This window comes from Macaca fascicularis, chromosome 13 (genome assembly GCF_037993035.2).
Source record: "Macaca fascicularis isolate 582-1 chromosome 13, T2T-MFA8v1.1".
Classification (NCBI taxonomy): Eukaryota; Metazoa; Chordata; class Mammalia; order Primates; family Cercopithecidae; genus Macaca; species Macaca fascicularis.
In genome coordinates, this window is record NC_088387.1 from 16,027,758 (window position 1) to 16,050,469 (window position 22,712).

The window sequence follows — 22,712 nt, forward strand, 5'->3', positions numbered from 1 at the left end:
TTTTCTTGGGGTTTGTTATATTTATTTGCTATGCAGAAAATTTAATTTCTACATTATATTTATCAATTTAAATGTTTATCAATTTTTATTTATTTATTTAGAGACAGAATCTCGCTCTGTCACCCAGGCTGGAGTGCAATGGCACGACCTCGGCTCACTGCAACCTCTGTGTCCCGGGTTCAAGTAATTCTCCTGCCTCAGTCTCCCAAGTAGCTGGGATTACAGGCACCCTCCACCACACCTGGCGAAAGTTTTGCATTTTTGGTAGAGACAGGGTTTCACCATGTTGGTCAGGCTGGTCTCAAACTCCTGACCACAGGTGATCCACCCACCTCAGCCTCTCAAAGTGCTTGGATTACAGGCGGGAGTCACCGCGCCCAGCCTACGTTTATCAATTTTTAATTTTATGGTTTATATGCTCTTTGAAAAGCCTCTCACCACTCCAACCTTAGTTTTTTTCCCCTTGTTTTCTTCTGGTATTTTTATATCCTCTCTCTCCCTCTCTTTATTTTTTTATTTTTTATTTTTTTTGAATATTTAACTATTTGCTTTGTTTGGAATTTACTTTGATGTCAGGATATCAAATAGATCCAGTGTTTTTCTCCCACATGCCTCGACTGGCAGGAGACCAAAGTTTCCATTCTATTACCAGAGAGTAAGTATAGTTACTGAATCAGGTACCCTGAGAGAGATCATTTATGCTCAGGATGAATAACCTGTCTTATCTATTAGATCCTTTGGAGATTGCAGGGGTTTTTTGTTTGTTTGTTTGTTTTTGACGGAGTTTCGCTCCTGTTGCCTAGGCTGGAGTGCAGTGGCACGATCTCCCAGCTCACCGTAACCTCCGCCTTCCAAGTTCAAGCGATTCTCCTGCCTCAGCCTCCCGAGTAGCTGGGATTACATGCATGCGCCAACACCATGCCCTGCTAATTTTGTATTTTTAGCAGAGACGGGGTTTCTCCATGTTGGTCAGGCTGGTCTCGAACTCCTGACCCCAGGTGATCCGCCTGCCTTGGCCTCCCAAAGTGCTGGGATTACAGGCATGAGTCACTGCACGGCCCCGAAATTTCAGATTTTGATAGATGGAATGAGTGAAGACAATGAGAGCTAGCAAGGAAGAACAGGATTCAGAGGCAAGACTGGAAATCTCTCCAAGAAAGGTTAACTTCTTAACTCACAAGTTAAACAAAGCCTGCAGGCTCCGTGCGGAGCTCAGGGACCCAGCGGTGGCCGATCCAGACCAGGTTCTCCCGGACGCCCCGCCTGCCCGACAGAACTTTAGCATAGAGTCCCCTCAGGCGTAGTGGCCAGGACGGGGCGGAACCCTGTGGAGCGCCCACCCCCGGGACCGAGGCCGCTGCCAGGGCCGCGCAGCTACGCGAGTGGAATCAAAGGAGCCTCGACGCAAGGAGAGCCGGGCCCGCTCTCTGCGCCCGTCACCGCCATCCTTGTTGTAGGGAAGTCGGCCTCAGAGTAGCCGCCGCACGTCGGGGGATCCCAAAGTAGCCCCCAACCCCGCCACCAGCTGCCTTTGCGCCAGCCTCCCAGACTAGCTCGCCTGGGGTGCTGAGATGGGGGCGGGCCCGAGCCACGGGTTGGGGCGGGGTCTGACCCGCGCCCCGCCCTACCACGCCCCTCCCCGCCCCCCGCGCCTACCTCTCCAGTCCCCGCCCTCCCGCGCCCGCCCCGCCAGTCCCCGCCCCTCCCCGCCTTCCCGCGCGGCCTGCCTCTCCTGCCCCCGCCTCGCTCGCCCCCGCGCGGCCCACCCCGGCCCTCCTCCCCTTCCTGCTCCGGGCCCGCCAGTACCCGGCCGCGGCGACGAGGGACTAGGACGCGGCTGGAGTGGTGCCGTGAGGCGAGGGGCTGAGAGACTGCGGCGGTGGAAAGCGGAGAGATGCTGGGCGTGGCGGCCGGGATGACCCACAGGTACGGGCCGCGCCGCGCGGCGCCCGCCACGTCCGCCCCGCCGCTCCCGGCGGGCCTTCGGGCCGGGCCTGGCGCGGGCGGGCGGCCGGGCTTTCCCCGCGGCCTCCCTGCGGCCTCACCCGGGCGGCGCGGAGCCCGGAGCCCGGAGACCGGACCCCCAGCGCTCGGGCGGCGGCGTGGCTGCGTGCGGGCCCGCGGAGGAGACCCCTGCTGTTCACTCCCGGGTGTCCGCGGTGGCACGGGCGCTGACGCCGCCTCGCTGCCCCCAGAGTTCCTTAAGACAAATCAGTATTTGCCTAGCTAATCATTTATCTTCTAGCACTAGGGATCAGCAGGTCGCAGACGTCTTGGTCTCGGGACCCCTCTTGGGACTAGAGGACCTGGAAGGATGGCTGTCTCCATAGACTATACTAGAAAGCAAAACCGAGACAGTGAAGTTACAATTAACTAATTGAATAAATCCGTGGTATGTTAACGTACATACCGCATTTTTATGCAACATAGGGTTCCGCATTTTTATGCAACGTAGGGTTTTGCTAAAACAAAGAGTTCGTGGGACTAGTGGCGTCCTTTACAGTTTGCGAATCTCTTGAGTTGTCTGACTTAGAGACAACTGCGTTTTTCCATCTGCTTTGCGTTCAGTCTGTTGCGGTATGTTTTCATATGAAGAAAATCTGATCTTACACAGATGTATAGTTGAAAAAGGGAGTACTGTCTTAATAGCTTTTTCAGATAATTATGGGTATTCTTTATTACTACCCCAAAACTACGTAAGTGGAAGTTTCTCAAAGGCTGGTTTGGGCGTGGAATCTGAAGCTACTATCAGTGGACTTTTCACACAGTTATATTAAAATTTCTTGGTCTGTCTTGCAGTTATCTGAAGCTGCTGTCAGCGGACTTTTCACACAGTTTCGTTAGAAATTCCTTGGTCTGTCTTGCAGTTTGAATGCAGCTGAAGCTTCTGTCAATGGCCTTTGCACAGAGTTACATTAAAATTCCTTGGTCTGTCTTGCAGTTTGAATGGACCTGTTACCCATTGTAACGCCATGTGTTTGTCATTTGGAAGATACTGGCTCACTGAGTTTGGCAGATCCCAAGCTGACACATTTCATTAATAGCGCCGAATAACATTCGTTACTATCACTATTGATTTCATTAGCAAAGTCTTTATGTTAAAAGCTGTCAGATACAAGGTGTGGTGCTTACAAGTTTTCCAAAATTCTAATTTTCAGTTGAAAGCTTGCTTTTTATCATTGGAAACCAAATATTGTCAATTGTTTTCCTTAAAGTGACAGACTCACTTTGTTCAGTTTCAAGGGAATGTCTGGCAATGCAGGTTTAAATAACCCTAGTTTGTCAGTTGTTCTTTCCAGTAAAAATGGTATTTCATGAAACAAGCAAGTAATTCAGCTCATCGTTCTATTACAGAAGTGCACACCTGCCAGTTGGTCACAAGTAACAAAAAAGAGTCAAAGCTCAAGATTTGATAACAATAATTTGTACTCCTTCATCATGGACTTTTTTCCTTCAAGTATTGATTAGTAAGTTGATATAAAATTTAAAGTATTTGTGAGATATTAAGAATAATGGATATGTAGTGTAATAAAGGAGATAATAGTTTCCTTTTAAGACCTTCAAACCTCTCTAGTGCAGTGTCCCTCCCCCTCCTGTCCCCTTCCCATCCTGAATTTACCATTAATAATTTACTTTTTGGGGGGAGGGTAATAAGTTCATTCAAATTATTGTGCATTCATAACCATCATACATGTCCAGGAATCTTTGTCTTACCAAAACTGAAACTCTGTACCTATTAAACAACTCTCCATTCCCCTTCTCCCGCCAGCCCCTGGCAGCCATCATCCTACTTTCTATGACTTTAACTACTGCTGGTACCTCATATCTCATGTAAGTGGAATCATACACTATTTGTTGTGTATGTCATGGTTTGTTCCTTTTTGTTGCTGAGTAGTGCTTCGTGGTATGGATGTACAGGAGTTTAACTGTTCACGTGTTGAAGGACATTCAAGCTGTTAGTTTTGGACTGTTAAGAAAACTACTATGAACAAATAGACAAGTATTTGTTGTTGTTTTTGAGACAGTGTCTTGCTCTGTCACCCAGGCTGGAGTGGAGTGCAGTAACATGGTCATGACTGACTGCACTCTCGACCTCCCAGGCTGAAGCAGTCCTCCTACCTCAGTCCCCCACCTAGCTGGGACTACAGGCACACGCCACCATGCCTGGATGATTTTTGTGTTTTTTTGGTAGAGACAGCGTTTCGCCATGTTGTCCAGGCTAGTCCAGGAGTCCCAAACTCCTGGGTTCCAGCAATCCACCCACCTCAGCCTCCCAAAGTGCTGGAATTTTAGAGCCACTGTGCCCGGACTGTCTAGGTTTTATGTGAACGTAAGTTTTCCTTTTCTGGGATAAATGTCCAAGAGTGTGCAATTGCCAGGTTGTACAGAAATTGCATGTTTAGCTTTTTAAGAAACTGACAGTTTTTTTCCAGCGTGACTGTACCATTTCACTTAAAAAGGTGAAATTGACATTATTTTCCTGTGAGTACCTAGAGGTAAAGATTAGGGACGCTACCGTGGCCCTCTTTAGTGCTGAGCGGCCAGCAGTTGTACCGACTGTTGTTTTTGCACTATCTGTGTGTCAACACAGTGCACAATGCTACAGTGACTTCTTAGGAATATCTTAGTTTGATGAAAATAGCTTCGATCTCTCAGACCCCTTAAAAAGGTCTTGGAGACCCTCAGGGGTTCAAGGCCATACTTTAAGAACCACTGTTAAAGACATAATCCTAAATGATGAGGGATATGCAGGTATTGGGGATATTTAAAAAGGAACAAAAACAAGGTTTCTCTTAAAATTGTTCTTGAATGCTTGTGGTAGTGTGTGCCTTGTAGTTTTGGGGAGATTTAGTAGGACATAATGACTAAGACTTCGACCACTATGGAAGAAGCAACTCTCTGCCTTTCAGGATTTTCCCTGGTAAGAAAATGGCCAGTGCCACTGTGAAGAGGGAAAATGCCATGGGCCTGTGTGTCTTCACACCTTTTCAGTGCGCTGTCCCTGTTTGTATGGTGAGAAAATCAAACTCTTGATGTTTAAGAAAGCTAAGGAAAGTTTGGTGGTAGAAAAGATCATTTCAGTTCTGGTGGTTCCGTTTCTCGCAGGCTTAGAGAAAACCGTCCATCAGGATTGTGCTGTCTTGATTTTATTTGATCATTCCCACCCTTTTCCCTTTGCTATAGCCCCTTGACCTGTCTCCTGGGCAGTTCTTTCCTTTGCTAAATGTGGGTACAGCAAGTAGGCTTTCCTTTCCTCCTAGAGAGGGGGACCTTGGAGCCCCTCCACTGGGTCAGAGAAACTTCCGTAGCTACAACAGATCAGTAACAGGAGAGCAGAGCTTTACTCTGAAAGCCTCTGTTTTTAGCAATGTTGTGTTTGCTCTTTGGATAATCATTTAAATAAATACACCTCAGTATAGGTCATATTCTTACCTAGGTTTGCACTTACATGGAAGGAAAAACATCTCAAACCATTCTGTCAGTTTTATAGTTCTCGTAACTGTACTTTAAGCTGTGGTTTTCCACCCACAGGGATGTCGTCTACGTTACATGCTGGACTGTTGCCACATTATCTTCCAAAAACTTTAATTTTAAGAGACTTGAGAAGCAGGAGCTGCACTACCTGTTGCCATATACTGTGCATTCTTCAGCAACAGAGGTTTTCTTTTCCCTCTTTCTGATATAATCTCATCTCTTTTATTTGATCATATCAGACATTTCCACCCTGGAGCTTACTGCAGGGGTGAGTAAGGGAGTCATTTTGCTGCATCTTTTTTCACGTTGGAGCATGTTTTGGAGCTCGATGAGTCTGCAGTGACATTTAACAGTGGGGCGGGGCAGCTGCAGATAAAGCAAGGGCTGAAGAGTGCATTCCATGAGAAGTTGGAAGAAAGGTGAAGGTAGTAGTTCAACTGCTGGCAGTATGTGCTTGGCGGTGGGAGGCATGGGACTCAGCATCAGCACACCAGGAATCCAGGGCTTTCAGGATGTCTAAGTAGCAGGCAAGGTAAAGCAAGATAATAGACAACATGCATTTACAAAAAATGTTTACACATACTTTCTACAAAAGTGGAATCATAGCCATACTGTTCTGCAGTTGCTTTTTTTAGTATTAAAAAATTACGGGCCGGGCGCGGTGGCTCAAGCCTGTAATCCCAGCACTTTGGGAGGCCGAGACGGGCGGATCACGAGGTCAGGAGATCGAGACCATCCTGGCTAATATGGTGAAACCCCGTCTCTACTAAAAATACAAAAAACTAGCCGGGTGAGGTGGTGGGCGCCTGTAGTCCCAGCTACTCGGGAGGCTGAGGCAGGAGAATGGCGTAAACCCGGGAGGGGAGCTTGCAGTGAGCTGAGATCCGGCCACTGCACTCCAGCCTGGGCGACAAAGCGAGACTCCGTCTCAAAAAAAAAAAAAATAAAATAAAATAAAAATAAAATAAAATAAAAAAGTTACGGTAGGCCGGGCGCGGTGGCTCAAGCCTGTAATCCCAGCACTTTGGGAGGCCGAGACGGGCGGATCACGAGGTCAGGAGATCGAGACCATCCTGGCTGACACGGTGAAACCCCGTCTCTACTTTAAAAATACAAAAAACTAGCCGGGCGAGGTGGCGGCGCCTGTAGTCCCAGCTACTCGGGAGGCTGAGGCAGGAGAATGGCGTGAACCCGGGAGGCGGAGCTTGCAGTGAGCTGAGATCCGGCCACTGCACTCCAGCCTGGGCGGCAGAGCGAGACTCCGTCTCAAAAAAAAAAAAAAAAAAAAAAAGTTACGGTAAAATATGCAAAACAAAATTTGCTATTTTAACTGTTTTTAAGTGTACAGTTTTGTGGCATTATGTACATTCACGTTGCTGTGCAACCATCATTACCCTTCCTTCCGAGAACTTTTTCATCTTCCTAAACTGAGACTCTATGTCCAATAAATACCAACTGCCCATTTCTTGCAATTGCCTTTTTACTTCAACAAGCTGTCTTAGAGTGGTATATCTGGGTTTGCCTTATTTTTTTAACCTTAGTTTTAATGGCTGCATAGTATTTCACAGTGTACATGTGATATGATTTATACAACCAGTCTTTGACTAGTGGTTATTTGGGTTCTGTTTTTTAATTATCGCAAACACTTTGAACATCTCTGCCACAGTGTTTTTTGTTTTGTTTTGTTTTGTTTTGTTTTTGAGACAGGGTCTCACTCTGTCACCGTGGCTGGAGTAAAGTGGTACAGTCATGGCTCACTGCGGCCTCAACCTCCTGGGGTCAGGTGATCCTTTCACCTTAGCCTCCAGAGTAGCTGGGACAACAGGTGCACGCCACTATGCCCGGCTAATATTTTGTATTTTTTGTAGAGACAGGGTTTCCCCATGTTGCCCAGCGTAGTCTTCAATTCCTGGACTCAAGCGATCCTCCCTCCTCGGCCTCCCAAAGTTCTGGGATTATAGGCGTGAGCCACTGCATCCAGCTACCAGAGTTTTCGTAGCTTTCTGAGTGTAGAGTTAGTATGTACATGGGTGGTTGGGTCCATGTTCTAGTCCTAGTTCTGTCCCTTCAAGGCTCTTTGATCTTGGACCTGTCAGCATCTTTAAGCCTCAGATTCTTAATTTATAAAGTAATCCCACCTATCTCAGAGGTTGTTGTGATAATTAAATATGAAGGCAAATGCAAATATTTCTGAAAGGATACAGGAGAAATTTTTAGTGATTGTTGCTTCTGGAGAGGGAGTCTAGGCACCTGAGAATCCAGGATGAGAGGGAAATTTTTTGTTGTATAGCTTTTTGTACTGTTTTGATTTTTTTTCTTTTTTTATTATTATAGTTTAAGTTCTAGGGTACATGTGCATAACATGCAGGTTTGTTACATATGTATATTTGTGCCATGTTGGTGTGCTGCACCCATCAACTCGTCAGCACCCATCAACTCGTCATTTACATCAGATATAACTCCCAATGCAATCCCTGCTCTCTCCCCCCTCCCCATAATAGGCCCCGGTGTGTGATGTTCCCCTTCCCGAGTCCAAGTGATCTCGTTGTTCAGTTCCCACTTACGAGTGAGAACATGCGGTGTTTGGTTTTCTGTTCTTGCGATAGTTTGCTGAGAATGATGGTTTCCAGCTGCATCCATGTCCCTACAAAGGACACAAACTCATCCTTTTTTATGGCTGCATAGTATCCCATGGTGTATATGTGCCACATTTTCTTAATCCAGTCTGCCACTGATGGACATTTGGGTTGATTCCAAGTCTTTGCTATTGTGAATAGTGCCGCAAACTGTTTTGATTTTTAAAATCATGTATATGTTTTCATTTTTAAACCATTGAACGCCATGCCAGGAACATAGTAGTTGCTCAGTGAGTCATCGTTTCCCATCATCCTGGTTCTTTTCCCCCGGACTTATACTGCTGCTGATGGCACTTAACATGGTTGCTTTTGTTTCTTCCTGTCCTTCCCCTCCCTATAGCCACTTTCTGGCTGAGTTCTTACCTTCGAATTTTCTTTTGAATCCTTTGTTTTCTTTTTTCACTCCTTTCTTACTGATTTCCTTTTCACCCTGGTTCTGAAAATCTTTCAAATGAACATAAGATGACAGTATTAAGGCTGGGAAAGACTTGAGAGAATGCAGAGCCAGTGACCTGTGGACTGTAAACTTACTCCAACTGGCTGGAAATAAAAATCCATGCACATATGAAGTGTTTGAAGTGGAAGAAATAATGTTTGTGAATGTTTCTAATTTTCATTTAAATGTTGATAAAGTACAGATTCTTTTAAGGGGTTTGTGGAATTTGTGGTGGTATTTATATAGTGCATGCTTTATCTGTTAACATGTGCTAAAAAGACAATCATAGTGATGTGAAGATCTAAGATAATTTATTTAACATTTTAAAAATGGCTTTATATGTGAAAAAGTTGGAACCTACTGAACTAATGCGCTAAGCACTTTAGTGGGTCTCCTGTGTTAGCCCTTTATTTAAACTGCTCCTTTATTTTATAGGACAGGATTTGGCTAGAGAGGTAAAATAGTTTATTCAAGGCTGAAAAGTGAGTTAACAGCAGGGTTAGGAATACAGCCCAAGCTATAGTTGTATTGTGGGGTCTCCTCTGCTGTATTACACTGGTTTGCTCTGTTACTTTATTCACATTGCATTGTTACAGTTTGTTGTATGTATATATTTTATCTTTTTGTCTACAGTATGTAGTAAATACCTTGAGGACTAAGGCCTATAGCTGAGCCCGTTAACATGGTGTATTTGGAAATGTCTGAATGAATTATGGATATTGGCCCAGAATTGTTCTATTACAGGTGTCCTGGATGTCAGGCTCTTTCAAGTGATTCCTTTTGAAGAACACTTCAGAAGTGTTGTTGAAGACCTGATATCCTAGCCACATGTGCTGGTGCTTGCAACTTTTTCCTCTCCAGAGAGATCCCTTCCTATTGATGGGCTTCCTTACCGATGCATCAGCTGAGTGACAAATGTTACCAACTACTTAAACATATGTTTATTTCTCATTGGTAAATGTAGTTGTTGTTTTGTTTTTGTTTGCTTTTAAAGCTAGGCACATTGCTGTCCCATGTAAAATCTGCCTTGTTAATACAGCAAGGAAGGGAGGGAGAATGGACATTGGGTAGGCAGTTGCAGCTTTTGCCACAGCTGGCTGTTTCTCCTTCTCAGTGCAGTAGATTCAACAGGATTTGTTTTTCTGTGGAAGGTACAGTGCAGGTACACCTGACTGATCTGTCATCCGTGTTGGTTTCAGATTTTTCTTTTTTTTTTTTTTTTTTTTTTTTTTTTTTTGAGACGGAGTCTCGCTCTGTCACCCAGGCTGGAGTGCAGTGGCCGGATCTCAGCTCACTGCAAGCTCCGCCTCCCGGGTTCACGCCATTCTCCTGCCTCAGCCTCCCAAGTAGCTGGGACTACAGGCGCCTGCCACCTCGCCCGGCTAAGTTTTTGTATTTTTAGTAGAGACGGGGTTTCACTGTGTTACCCAGGATGGTCTCGATCTCCTGACCTCGTGATCCGCCCGTCTCGGCCTCCCAAAGTGCTGGGATTACAGGCTTGAGCCACCGCGCCCGGCCGGTTTCAGATTTTTCTAAAGCACTACTTTGGTCACATGTTTTCAAAATATTGAGAAGCTGCTTATTGCCTGTCAAGTAGGTCCAAACTCCAGCTCCTGGAATTTAAGGCTGTTTGTGATCTGGCCCAGCCCATCTTAATAGCCTTGTCACACACTATTTCCTTAGCCTGTGTCTCTCTAGCCCACTGCCTTTTCTGAAAATGATGATTTCCTGCCTCAGTGCTGTTCATGCCCTTCTCTTGGCCTGGAAAATCATAATCTTTTGTGTTTTCTTGGCAGGGGGAGCAAAATTGCCACTTCCCTTATAAAACAACGAATTCCTGGAGCATTAATTTAGCCCCTGCTGTGCAGTAGGGAATTAGGGATTCAGAGCTTTTTCTGTTCTCCCAAAGCATTTTGAATTCTTTTTTGGTAATTACCAATTTCTATTTTGTTTTATAGTTTTTTTGTATATATGTCTAATCTTTTCTCCAAAATGTAATCTCTGGAAGTAAAGGAATGTCTTAATCAAATTTGTTAAATATCCAAAGAAAAACAAACTGGACATTAGGCTTTATTTCTCCTTTTGTTAGTGAATCAGAAAGTTCAGAGCTAGCTCTGCTTAGTGTCTTTGACATTGTTTGAATAAATTCACAAAACTGAGTAAGACAGAATCATTTTCTTTGGTTTAGTGAGTCTACAGTGTATTACAGACTGCTGGCAGAGACCCAACATCATGAAACATTGAAGAGAAATTCAAATGATATTTAGGCATCCTTGTTTAGTCTAGTTTCCTCCTAGGCCACTCTTTTGGAAACTCTCTTAGTCATAACCACCTTTTCTTAATTACCTACTTCCACACAAATACCTTAAAGATACTATTTTATATAATCTTACCATCATAGCCACACCATGAAATAGGATCTTTGTATCTATTTTACAGATAAGGAAGCCAAGCTCAAGAGATTAAAAACTCACCAGGTCTTACAATTAGTGACAGCTGGGGTTCAAACCGAAGTGCCCTGTAGAGCCCTGTGTCTCCTCACTTCACATCACTGGTCAAGAAGAGGTCACAGCTTGCTAATTGTTTTTCCAAGTCTCAAGGCTTTTTCTTGGCATGTCCAGACAACCTATCCAGTTTTATTCCCTACTACCCTTAAGCTTCCATCATCTTATTGCCAACCATACCACAGTCCCTCTTTCTGAACTTGATTTTTGTTATTCTGCCAGGAGTAGCCTTTCCTTTTTGAAGGGGGTAGGAGTTCCCAAGTCTTACACTCAAGTCTCAGCAAACTCCTCTATCTTGAAGATGGCTTCCCTGGCTGCTTCAACACCTGTTAGGCTTTCTGTCCTTGACCTCCCGGAGAATGCATTGGGTAAGATTCAGTTCTTTACCCAGATTTAGTGTGTCTATATTTGTGTGCAACACACAGACTTCATTATTTTTAGTTGAACTCTCGGCTGTGCTTGTATATGTGAAAGTGATATTTACAAATTTCGGAAGACATCTTTCAGTACAGTTTGTGTCCATTATATACACTGTACTATGCTATAGGCCATGGAGTATACAGCTGTAATAGAGTGAAGGACACATTGTCTAATATTGTAGCTTTGTGTGTACAACTCCCATAAGAGACTGTTTAGAAAAGTCTTTTAGAAATTTGACTGGGCATGGTGGCTCACACCTGTAATCTCAGCACTTTGGGAGGCTGAAGCAAGAGGATCACTTGAGCCCAGGAGTTCAAGATGAGCCTGGGCAACATAGTGGTACCCCATCTCTACAAAAAATTTTAAAATTAGCTAGGCATAGTGGCACGCGCCCGTAGTCCTGTGGCGGCCAGGTCTCGCTAATGCGGGCCTCCATAACAACTGTTTCAATACTGAGTGAGTGGTTAAGTTAAATAGTAAAAGCTCAAAAAGCCAGTGCCCTTATCAAAGGCTGGACTGCAAATGAAACCCACCAAGAGTTTTGCCTAGGCCTTTCCTGGGCCTTAAAGCATGACAAAATAACAAAATAATTATTTATTTTTTATTTTATTTATTTATTTTCTTGAGACGGAGTCTCGCTCTGTCGCCCAGGCTGGAGTGCAGTGGCGAGATCTCGGCTCACTGCAAGCTCCGCCTCCCGGGTTCACGCCATTCTCCTGCCTCAGCCTCCAGAGTAGCTGGGACTACAGGCGCCCGCCACCACGCCCAGCTAATTTTTTGTATTTTTAGTAGAGATGGGGTTTCACCGTGGTCTCAAATCTTCTGACCTTGTGATCCGCCCTCCTCGGCCTCCCAAAGTGCTGGGATTACAGGCATGAGCCACCACACCCGGCCAACAAAAGAATTCTTAACAGGACCCTTTTAGGATTAAACAAATTTTATTGTGGGTCTGAAGAAGCTACCCAAACCTCTGTGATTTAGTAGGAGACAAGATAAGGGTAATCACCTTAGCACCTGGACCCATTTACATGAAGTAAATTTACTGAGGATCCAGAAGAAGGTCTCCAACACTCAGACCTTAGTTATAGATTAAAAGAAGTGAATCACTTATGTCTTTAGATGAATGCACACTTACACGTAGACATATGGCTTAGAAGGTATATAAGCTCTGGAAAACTTTGTAATTTTGAGTGGGTCTGGTGATAATTTCCAGGCCTTCTCCCTGTAACTGGTTGCAGAAATAAAAACTCTTTTCCTCCCAAGTTTGTCTGCATCTCTCTATTGGGCCACGAGAAATAGCAGCCCGACCCTCAGTTTGGTCTGGGAACAGTCCCAGATACTCAGCAGGCTGAGGTGGGAGGATCCCTTGAGCCTGGGAGGTTGAGTCTTGCCACTGCACTCCAGCCTGGGCAACACAGCAAGACTCTTTCTCTTTCTCTCCCTCTCTTTTCTCTCTCCTTTCCTTCCCTCTATCTTCTCTCTTCTTTCTTTCCCTCTCTCTCTCAAAAAAGAAAAAAGAAATAAGAAATTTAAAGAAGGAAGTGGTAATTTGTCACTAGTTATTATAGATTAGTTGTTACTTACTGAAGACATTAGGACCAGTCAAATGTTATTGGATTCTCAGCAGGTAGAGATGTATCGGTCATTGTAGGGTTCAACCAGACGCCTGGCTGATTTGGAATGTTGTAGGGAAAATTCAAGAATCAGGGAGAGCAGCGCTCTCAAAACATGGGCTGCAGACTTCTCATGGCATGGGGTTCGTGCTAAAAATGCTGGTTGCTCAGCCTCATCCCGTACTTCTTGAGGGAGAAATGTCATGAAGTCTGTGCTTTTTAATTTTTTATTGTGGAGGATTTCAAACATATACAAAAGCAGAGAGAATAATGTGTCTCCATGTGCTTCCGCTCAGCTTCAACAATTATTATTATTGGGCCGGGCGCGGTGGCTCACGCCTGTAATCCCAGCACTTTGGGAGGCCGAGACGGGCGGATCATGAGGTCAGGAGATCGAGACCATCCTGGCTAACACGGTGAAACCCCGTCTCTACTAAAAAATACAAAAAAACTAGCCGGGCGAGGTGGCGGGCGCCTGTAGTCCCAGCTACTCGGGAGGCTGAGGCAGGAGAATGGTGTAAATCCGGGAGGCGGAGCTTGCAGTGAGCCGAGATCCGGCCACTGCACTCCAGCCTGGGTGACAGAGCGAGACTCCGCCTCAAAAAAACAAAAAACAAAAAAACCCAATTATTATTATTATTATTTTATTTATTAATTTTTGAGGTGAAGTTTTTGCTCTGTTGCCCAGGCTGGAGTTCAGTAGCACTCTTGGCTCATTGCAACCTCCGCCTCTTGGGTTCAAGCAATTCTCCTGCCTCAGCCTCCCAAGTAGCTGGGATTACAGGTGCCTACCACCACGCCTGGCTAATTTTTGTATTTTTAGTAGACATGAGGTTTTACCGTGTTGGCCAGGCTGGTCTCAAACTCTTGGCCTCAGGTGATCCACCCACCTTAGCCTCCCAAAGTGCTAGGATTACAGGTGTGAACCACCACACCCGGCCAGCTTCAGTAATTACTGACTGATGGTAAATCTTTGACTGAAGGCCAATCTTTTTTCACTTTTCTCTCCACTATGTCATATTATAGAGATTTTAATATGTATCCTTAAAAGATAAGGACTCTTCGAAAAACTTTAAACATAACCTCAGCATCATCACACCTAAAAAAGAAGAGTAGTAATTGCTTGATATCATCAACTACACAGTACGTGTTTAAATTTCTGTTTATCTCAAACATCGATTTTATTTTGTGGTTTTTCTAAATTGAGATCTGAATAAGGTTCACAAATTTGATAGGTTGATAAGTCTTTTAGTCTCTTTCAACGTATAAGTACACCTTCCATCTTTTTCTTTTCTCTTGTGATTTTGTTGTTGAAGAAATTGCTGGTTATCTTGAAGAATTTCCTACCATCTGGATTTACCAACTTGTATCCTCAGGGTATATGGTTTCCTTCCTATCTATCTATCTATGTATGTATCTATCTATCTATCTGCCTATCTATCTAATCTATCTATGTAAAGAGAGAATGAGTGAGTCAGTCTTATTACCCAAGCTGAAGTGCAGTGGCTTGATCTCGGCTCATTGCAACCTCCACCTCCCAGGTTCAAGCGGTTCTCCTGCTTCAGCCTCCCAAGTAGCTGGGATTACAGGCGTCCGCCACCACACCTAGCTAATTTTTTGTATTTTTAGTAGAGACGGGATTTCACCATGTTGGCCTGGCTGATCTCAAACTCTTGACCTCAAGTGATCCACCCACCTCAGCTTCCCAAAGTGCAGGGATTACAGGCCTGAGTCACCCCGCTGGCACATCCTCTATTACATTAATATATTCTGTAAATTGGTAGTTGGATCTAAAAAAGCAGTTCTCCGTTCTTGGTCTCCGTTCTTGGCTCCGTTTTTACTCTTAGAAATTATTGAGGACTGCTGTGTCTTTTGGAAATAGGTAACTTGTTTGATCTTAAGGGTTCACAGCTAGAGGAGAATTTGCCTCAGGATGAATGGTGCCTTGAGTCTTACCCATATCTGATTCAGATGCACCTCTTTCATAATAAATGGGAAAATGACAGAACTATTTTACCTCCCAGGCTGTATAAAAACAGGGACAGGCTGGTTTGGCCTCTGGACCCCACTTTGCAGACGGTTCAGTCTAGATTATTATTAATGCATTAGGGGGTTTGAAAGATGGAAATATTTTAATTGTTATTGAAGACATTGCAGGTCTTACCTGCTGTACTTCTAAAAAGAGTAGCCCTCCTTAACTATTTGGTAATCTGATGATGTAATTTGACAGATTACACATCACTCTTATGTTGTTAGCATGTAATCCTGTCCAGTCTCCTACTCAATAATATGTGTATCGCCTTAGCATGTATCACTTTAGTATAATAGTGGTTATAGAATCTGTGCCCCAAAAATACATTGTTTATGGTATCTAGATAGTCCTTCACTTTTGGATGCTTTAGGTTTACAGAGTACTAAATTAGGGTTGAAGTGTCACTTTCTGACTTGGACGAGTGATTGTTTTTCCTTGCTATCGGACTGCTGCCTTCTTCTTTTTTTTTTTTTTTTTTTTTTAAGGGATACAGAGTCTTATTCTGTCCTTGAGGCTGGAGTGCATGCAGTGGATTGATCACAGCTCACTGTAAACCTTGAACTCCTGGGCTCAAGGGGTCCTCCTGCATCAGCCTCCCAAAATGCTGGGATTACAGGTGTGAGCCACAGTGCCTGCCCCGCCCTCCTACTCTTTAAGTGGATGTTGCTCTTGTATTATGAGCCCCTCTGGTTAGGATGGCATCTGCACTTGGAAGTCCACTGGAATGGTGATAACTTCCCACTCAATATATTAAGTAATCCCTGTTCATTGGCTGATTAGCATTCAGTCATTAATGTTTGCGTCATTTATAGCTAAACCAGCAGAGCCTAGCGGATCATTCTCTAGCAAGCCTGTCTAATTTGAGTGATCTTTTTTTTTTTTTTTTAAAAAGACAATGGTATAGTTTTATGTTAAATGTCATACAGAGTTTGAAATGTTCAATGAGAAATGGAAGGAAGCTAATCTCTATAGGGCAAAGTAAGTTGGTTATGGAGATTTCTGTAAAGCACCTGTAAATCATTTGGGTGTTAATACTCTGCATATTTTATAATGGAGAATAAAGTTTCCTTAATGATGCTTGTGTTTGAAGTGTGACGTTTTGCTTTTCAGTAATGGTCTCCCTGGCTATAATTGTGTTATATCTTTAGTCTGTTACAGAAAAAATGAAACGGCTGGTAGATAAGAGTTCTGATTTCATTACAAGGTAAGAAGAAGGGTTGATGGAGTTCATTGGGGGAGTTGTGGTTTGAAGTTGTTTCATGTAAATTTTGGATAAAGTTTTCACCTTGCGCTTTGTATTACAAATTAGACTTTAACTTCAACACAAGACTGGTGTGCTTCCACACTTACTGATAGTGTTGTGAAACTTTTAAGTTGCTGGGAAATAGGCCAAGTCCTGTTGTGGATTGGGTGGTGGATGGTCAGGCAGGACATCCTTAGGGATTACCCTGCTGTACCCTTCATCACCAAGGGACAGTGTAGGGCAGAGGTGGAATTGATGAGGTTGAGGGTGTCTTTCTCTTTCATACCCTTAGAACGTGATGCTTAGTGTCTCCAGCACAGGACAGTTTGCTAACTGCTGGCTCCAAGAGTCTGGACACTCTCTTGAGTGGGGTAGTTCTCATAGCTGGGCCCACAACACAGAGGAAGAAAGAGTTAAAAATGACAGGTGCTAGGCGCATAATTAGCCAAAAGGGGCTGTTGGCAGTTTGACTTATGTCTTCTATCCAGTTGAGGTTTGTTCTTTGGGTGTCCTAGAAGCTAAAGCATAGGAATACAGGTTAAAATTTAGCCTGGTTCCTCAGTGTTGTGTTGAACGTCTCTTTCTGTTATTCTAATGGGAAGTTTCAGAACAAAACAATTATTCATTCTCCACTTTCAAATTTTCTCATTGAGAGAGAGTGTGGAGGAAATGGTGCCCAAAATACCAGAGTTTAAGGTCATTGCCTACATTAGAATATATCGGTTCCCTTGGGTTTTACTGGATTGTTGTCAGAATAGTTCTTTCTTTGGAATACAATATGGACTTTGTCATAGTGAAGCATGTTTTAGGGAATATATAGTAGTCTTAATTAGAATCTGGAGATGGAGTAATTCATCCATCAAATGAGCAGCCTTTTGTTTTAGGAGCGTGGGTAGTGATATTTTTGCAATAGCCATGAAACCTTTGTAAACATGGCTAGAGACTGGTTTTCTCTTTTTAAAAATGAGTTCAAGAAAGTAGGAGCTTTGTGACTAGCCCCATGAAATCTGGAAAGCTGTGTTCGCACTTAGCCCATTTCAGGTCATTGAGTGTATTTACGTGACTGAGGATGATGATGAAAAAATGTGGTTAAAGATTTTAAAATGATAGATATCTAGGACACTAGGTTACCTGGTTAGTAAGGTGGATGAGAATTACAGTGATGTAACTTTGAGGTGGGTGGGTGTAAGGGTAATTTCTGAAACAATTTAACAATGTTTGGGATTTTTTTTTTTTTTTTTTTTTTTCAATGCTGGCTAACCCACATCAGGAACTGAGAACTTTTTTGTCTTTTGGGCGTTTGCCAGATCTATACAAAGCATGAAACATCTGCAGATGTCTGTTTAACGCAATTTCTTTATATTTCATAATAGAATGTTTTAACCCTGAGCATGTGGTATATACTGTATGAAAGCTACTTTGTTTTAGACCTGGGTTTTCCAGTATTCGGGTGCTTTCCCTTTGGGAGTGGTATTCATGATGACAGAGGACATTGGTGAAGGGTAGAATGTGACACTTAATTTTAATACAGAACTCTCTACTGAGTTTGATGAAAGACAAAACAAGTTCCAGCAGTTCCTCAAAATTTCAGAGGTCTGTTCCCTGCTCCCCCCACCAGTCCCCTGGCAAAGGGTCATTTTGGGACCGTGGGAACAGATAAAAACCAACATCTCTAATAATTTGCTCATTCACTTAGAATGCTTTCTATGAAGGAAGTTGTGGCGATAGGTTTTGGAATGTGGAGGGTGATGGGAACTCCAAGGATATAAGGCTTGGGAACTTTTTAGAAATGAAGTTTTGTTCTGCACTGTCATGCTTTCCAGGATAGAGCATTACTGGAGATTAGCTGAACAAATGAGATGAAAGCTAAAATATGCAGTTGGATATTTTAAATAAATTTTGATGAAACGTTACTTTATAAGAATATAGCATTTTTCTGCAAAAAGCTACTTATGCTTTTTGAGATACTTAAAAATCTCATGCTCATGAGACAGTACATTGCATATAGTAACCATTCAGTGAATACTTGTCAAATGAATAAATAATGATGCAGTACATTTTATTTGGTATATATGGCTTTTTGTTTGGTTTAGTGAAGTATATTTCTTTAAATATTGCCATAAAATAACATGTAGGTAGTTGCTAGTAAGTAACCTTTCAGTTGACATTAAATTAGACATGAATTATTTCAATAATACTGTACAAGTACAATGTTTCTTTCTTTCTTTTTTTTTTTTTTTTTTTTGGAAACGCAGTCTTGCTCTGTCTCCCAGGCTCAGGCTGGAGTGTGGTGGCACCATCTTGGCTCACTGCAACCTCTGCCTCCTGAGTTCAAGCAATTCTCCTGCCTCACCCTCCCTAGTAGCTGGGACTACAGGCGTGTACCACCATGCCCAGCTAAGTTTTGTATTTTTAGTAGAAATAGGGTTTCACCATGTTGGCAAGGATGGTAAGTACAGTGTTTGCTTTCTCCGTTAACAGGCAATGCAGGAACAAGTTACTTGATATGGGAAGAGGCTATATTTTAGATAAATGAAGCTTCCAGATTACTGGGTTAAATTTTTTAGCTGAAACATTAATTTTTTTCTTATGAATTTCCTCAATTTTCCATATTAATATATAGCTTCAATACTATTAATCAGAATTCCAAGTGGAATTCTTTTGGTAAAATGGACAGAATTATGAAGTTCATTGAGATTTGGAATAAACAGGCAAGAATAGCAAAAAGCTAATTATTAAAAAGAAAGATAAATGGATAAAATCTGTTAGTAAAATAATTTGTCAGTATGCATCAAGTTTAAAATGATTTATAACTTGTAATTCATAATTTCTACTTTTGTTAATCAGATCTAAGAATGTGTGGAGAAAACTGGGTGTGAGTAGATTTTGGCAGCATTATTTATACTAGCAGAAGGTTTGAAACTATGTAGATAATAAAAGGATCACTTAAAATGCATGATGATACCCTAGAGTTTAGTGAAATTATACAATATTTATCATATTTATTAAAGCTTTGTAATATTTTAATGTCATGACATTTTAAGAAAAACAGGATGTGAAATTATAAATGTGGTATGATTAGAACTTTATAATGTTTAAACATAAAATGACTAGGAAAAATACAAAGTGCTTTTTAAAAAATAAACAGCTTTAGGCCAGGTGCAGTGACTTGTGCCTGTAATCCCAGCACTTTGGGAGGCCAAGGTGGGAGGATTGCTTGAGGCCAGAAGTTTGAGACCAGCCTGGGCAAAATAGCAAGACCTCACTCTACAAAAAAAAAAATTGTTTCTCTAATTCAGCTGGGCATGGTGGCACAAACTTGTAGTCCCAGCTAATTGGGAGGCTGAGGTGTGAAGATCACTGGAGCCCAGGAAGTTGGGTGCAGGGAGCTATGATTGCACCCAGCTGCACTCCAGCCTGGGCTACAGAGCAAGAGCCTACCTCAAGAAACAAAAACAAAGCCACACACAGCTTTGTTGAAGTATAATTTAAATACTATAAAATTCACTTGTTACAAGTGTATAAGGCTTTTATGTATTTATACAGTTGCACAACCATTACAACAATGCTGTTTGAGAATAGTTTCATCACTCCAAAGTTCACTCGTGTATATATATACACATATAAATATGTAATATATATTTATATATAATAGATTTTATAATATATAACTAATGTATTATATATTAATATAGATGTGGTATATGTAATATATAGTTAACTCTCTCTCTTTATATATATACACACACAGACACACACACACACACACACACACACACACGCACCGGAAACCTCTTTAATTCTCACAAATCCTGGACATTCAGATTGAAAATGAGCTGAGGCATGGTTCCTCCATATATATATACCTATATATATTATGCATACTGAATATACTTAACTATGTAATTGTATATAGTTAAATATATAAATATAAAATATACAGTTAAATATATATTAATATATACTATATAATACATTAGTTATATATTATATAGAAATAAAATATATAAATATATCTTATATATAAGTGAACTTATATATATTTATATAAAGGTGAACTTATATATATTTATATATAGGTGAGCTTATATATATTTATATATTATATATAAAGTATATATACACATATATACTTTAAGTTCACTATGAGTGAACTTTGGGATATATATATATTTGGGGGTGTATGTGTGTATATATATAATATACACAATTTTTTTTGTTTTTTGGAGACAGGGTATTACTCTGTCGGCCATACTGCATGATCACCACTCACCGCAGCCTTGACCTCCCAGACTCAAGCAGTCCTCCCAAGTAGCTGGGACTACAGGCATGTGCCACCATGACAAGCTAATTTTTACATTTTTTTGTAGAGATGAGGTCACACCATGTTGCCCAGGCTAGTCTGGAACTCCTGGGCTCAAGCAATCCTTTCAGCTTGGCCTCCCAAAGTGCTGGAATTACAGGCATGAGCCACTGTGCCTAGTCCAATTTAACTATAAACACCAGAAGTTTTTTCAGTACTTATGTTTCTGAGGCATAGAGATAGATTGGGGAAAATGAAGGATCTTCATCTTAGAACCCTTTGTCACAGCCATATCCAATGAAAACTAAAGTTTAATCAGGAAGGCTCCGAAGAAGGTACCAGTGCATGAGAAATCACGGTGGGCACTGATGGGATGTTAAAGAGAAAAGGATAAAAAGCGTCATAATTCATGTGGGCCTCCTCCTTACATAAGAGAATCTGCTGCCACTTTCTAGCATGGTCTTCCATGCCCTCTCCTGGACACAATGTGTAGGGGTCAAGGTTTCCTTCTCTCGCTGTCCAGATGCAGCCTGAGTGCAGATAAATATCTTTTGAGGGAGAGAGTTAGTACTTGTCTGGGGCTCACTGCCGTTTGTGTGCTTTTATTCTTTTGGTCATTTTAAAATCATTGCTCCACGATTGAAGCAAATGGCCTTTCACTGTTATATAAATTTGGAGAACCAGTGAGGACAATGCTTTGTACTTGGCAGGAGTAAGTGGGGGTCATAATAGAAGCTTTGTTAGCAGTGGATTCTGGGCTAACGTTTCTCTAGGAAAGGCCCGGGATCACACAGTCCCAAAATACTAGAGTTAGAAGAGACTTTGGAGAACTATCCAGTTCTCTTTCATTAGAAATAATGATAGTTTTGCATTGACATTCCTATTTTGTGGTCTTCTCTCTACTTGGAAAGAAGATCCCTTGCTTTGCAAACCACTCTTAGTAGTGCCATAAACTACTAAGGAACAGGAAATTCCAAATTGCAGGCTAGTACAGACCCAGACCAGCCTTCCCAGAATCTCTGTGAACCTAGCTTCAGGCCATGCACCCCCAGAAATGCTGTGATGACTCTCTTGGACATTATAGTATGTGGAGGAGCCATGCCTCGGATAATTTGCAATCTGAATGTCCAGGATTTGTGAGAATTACAGAGGTCCTGGTGTATGGGGAAAACTGAAATTACTCTTCTGCCATACAGAGAACTTTGAATGATAGGGACAAACATGTATGTAGTATTTGATGATATAGATAGGCATGATTATCCTCATTCTCTTTTATGTTTTTAGATGAGCAAACCAAGACTCAGGAAATGCTTGTTTACTCACATAGTTGGTTGGTAAAATGACAGAGCTGATACTGAGACCTGGGCCCTGGAATTTCAGATCCCGTGCCTTTCCTGTAGCATTACATTTTCTCTGAGGAATCTATTCAGTGGTGGGGAACACCCTGTTATTCTGAAGCCAAGGAAATTGCCAGGAGAGGATAGAATTGCTGAGGAGAAGATAGAAGAGGTAGAGGAGGAATGACAGCTCTTGGTGGGGTCTGTATTGAGATCCTGTGGAAAATCTAGGCGATGCTGCTGCTTGTTTCGTCTGTATTCGCTTGATACCTACTGCCTTTTACGTCTTCTTCAATATGAGCCAGACCAACCCATGGCTCCACTTCATCCCAGACTACACTCTATTCCCGAGGACTGGTCACCTTCTCCCCCTGTTCTTGGCATGGTGTCCCATTGGGGTAGTGCTGCTGGAGGACAGTCTCTGAAGAAGAGTATCTTCCTTATTCTTGGGGTAGAAACTCTTAACATAGATGGGGTGATAAAATGCAAGAAATTTATAATGGCTTGCCATTAGAGCTGGAGTATATTATTTATCACCATTGATTATTTTGCCAAGTGTTTTGTTTAAAAAGCTTCTTAGTTTCCTGATGCCTCAGGGTAATTTGTCACCTGCACTATTCAACATCCGTGCCATTACAGCTGAGGGGAGTGGGCTGGCCTCTAATGTTCAGAGCACAGCTGGCAACCAGCCTGACAAAAGTACATGACGTAAT

At 42.4% G+C, this 22,712-nt stretch overlaps 1 protein-coding gene across 10 annotated transcripts in view; it reads left to right on the forward strand.

Annotated features, from left to right (window-relative positions):
* The first annotated feature begins 1,801 nt into the window (after positions 1-1,801).
* Positions 1,802-22,712, forward strand: part of LIMS1 (LIM zinc finger domain containing 1) — a 142,613-nt gene continuing 121,702 nt past the window's right edge. For 4 of the 10 annotated variants that reach the window (XM_065526771.2, XM_074011217.1, XM_074011223.1 and 1 more), the window contains exon 1: positions 1,802-1,926. In XM_065526771.2, the coding sequence (XP_065382843.1) occupies positions 1,895-1,926 (32 nt within the window). In that variant the 5' untranslated portion in view covers positions 1,802-1,894. Of the gene's footprint in view, positions 1,927-3,354; positions 3,468-3,769; positions 3,832-16,264; positions 16,321-22,712 lie in introns of all 10 variants that reach the window. The other 6 variants (XM_065526770.2, XM_074011216.1, XM_074011214.1 and 3 more) reach the window with 3 other exon arrangements.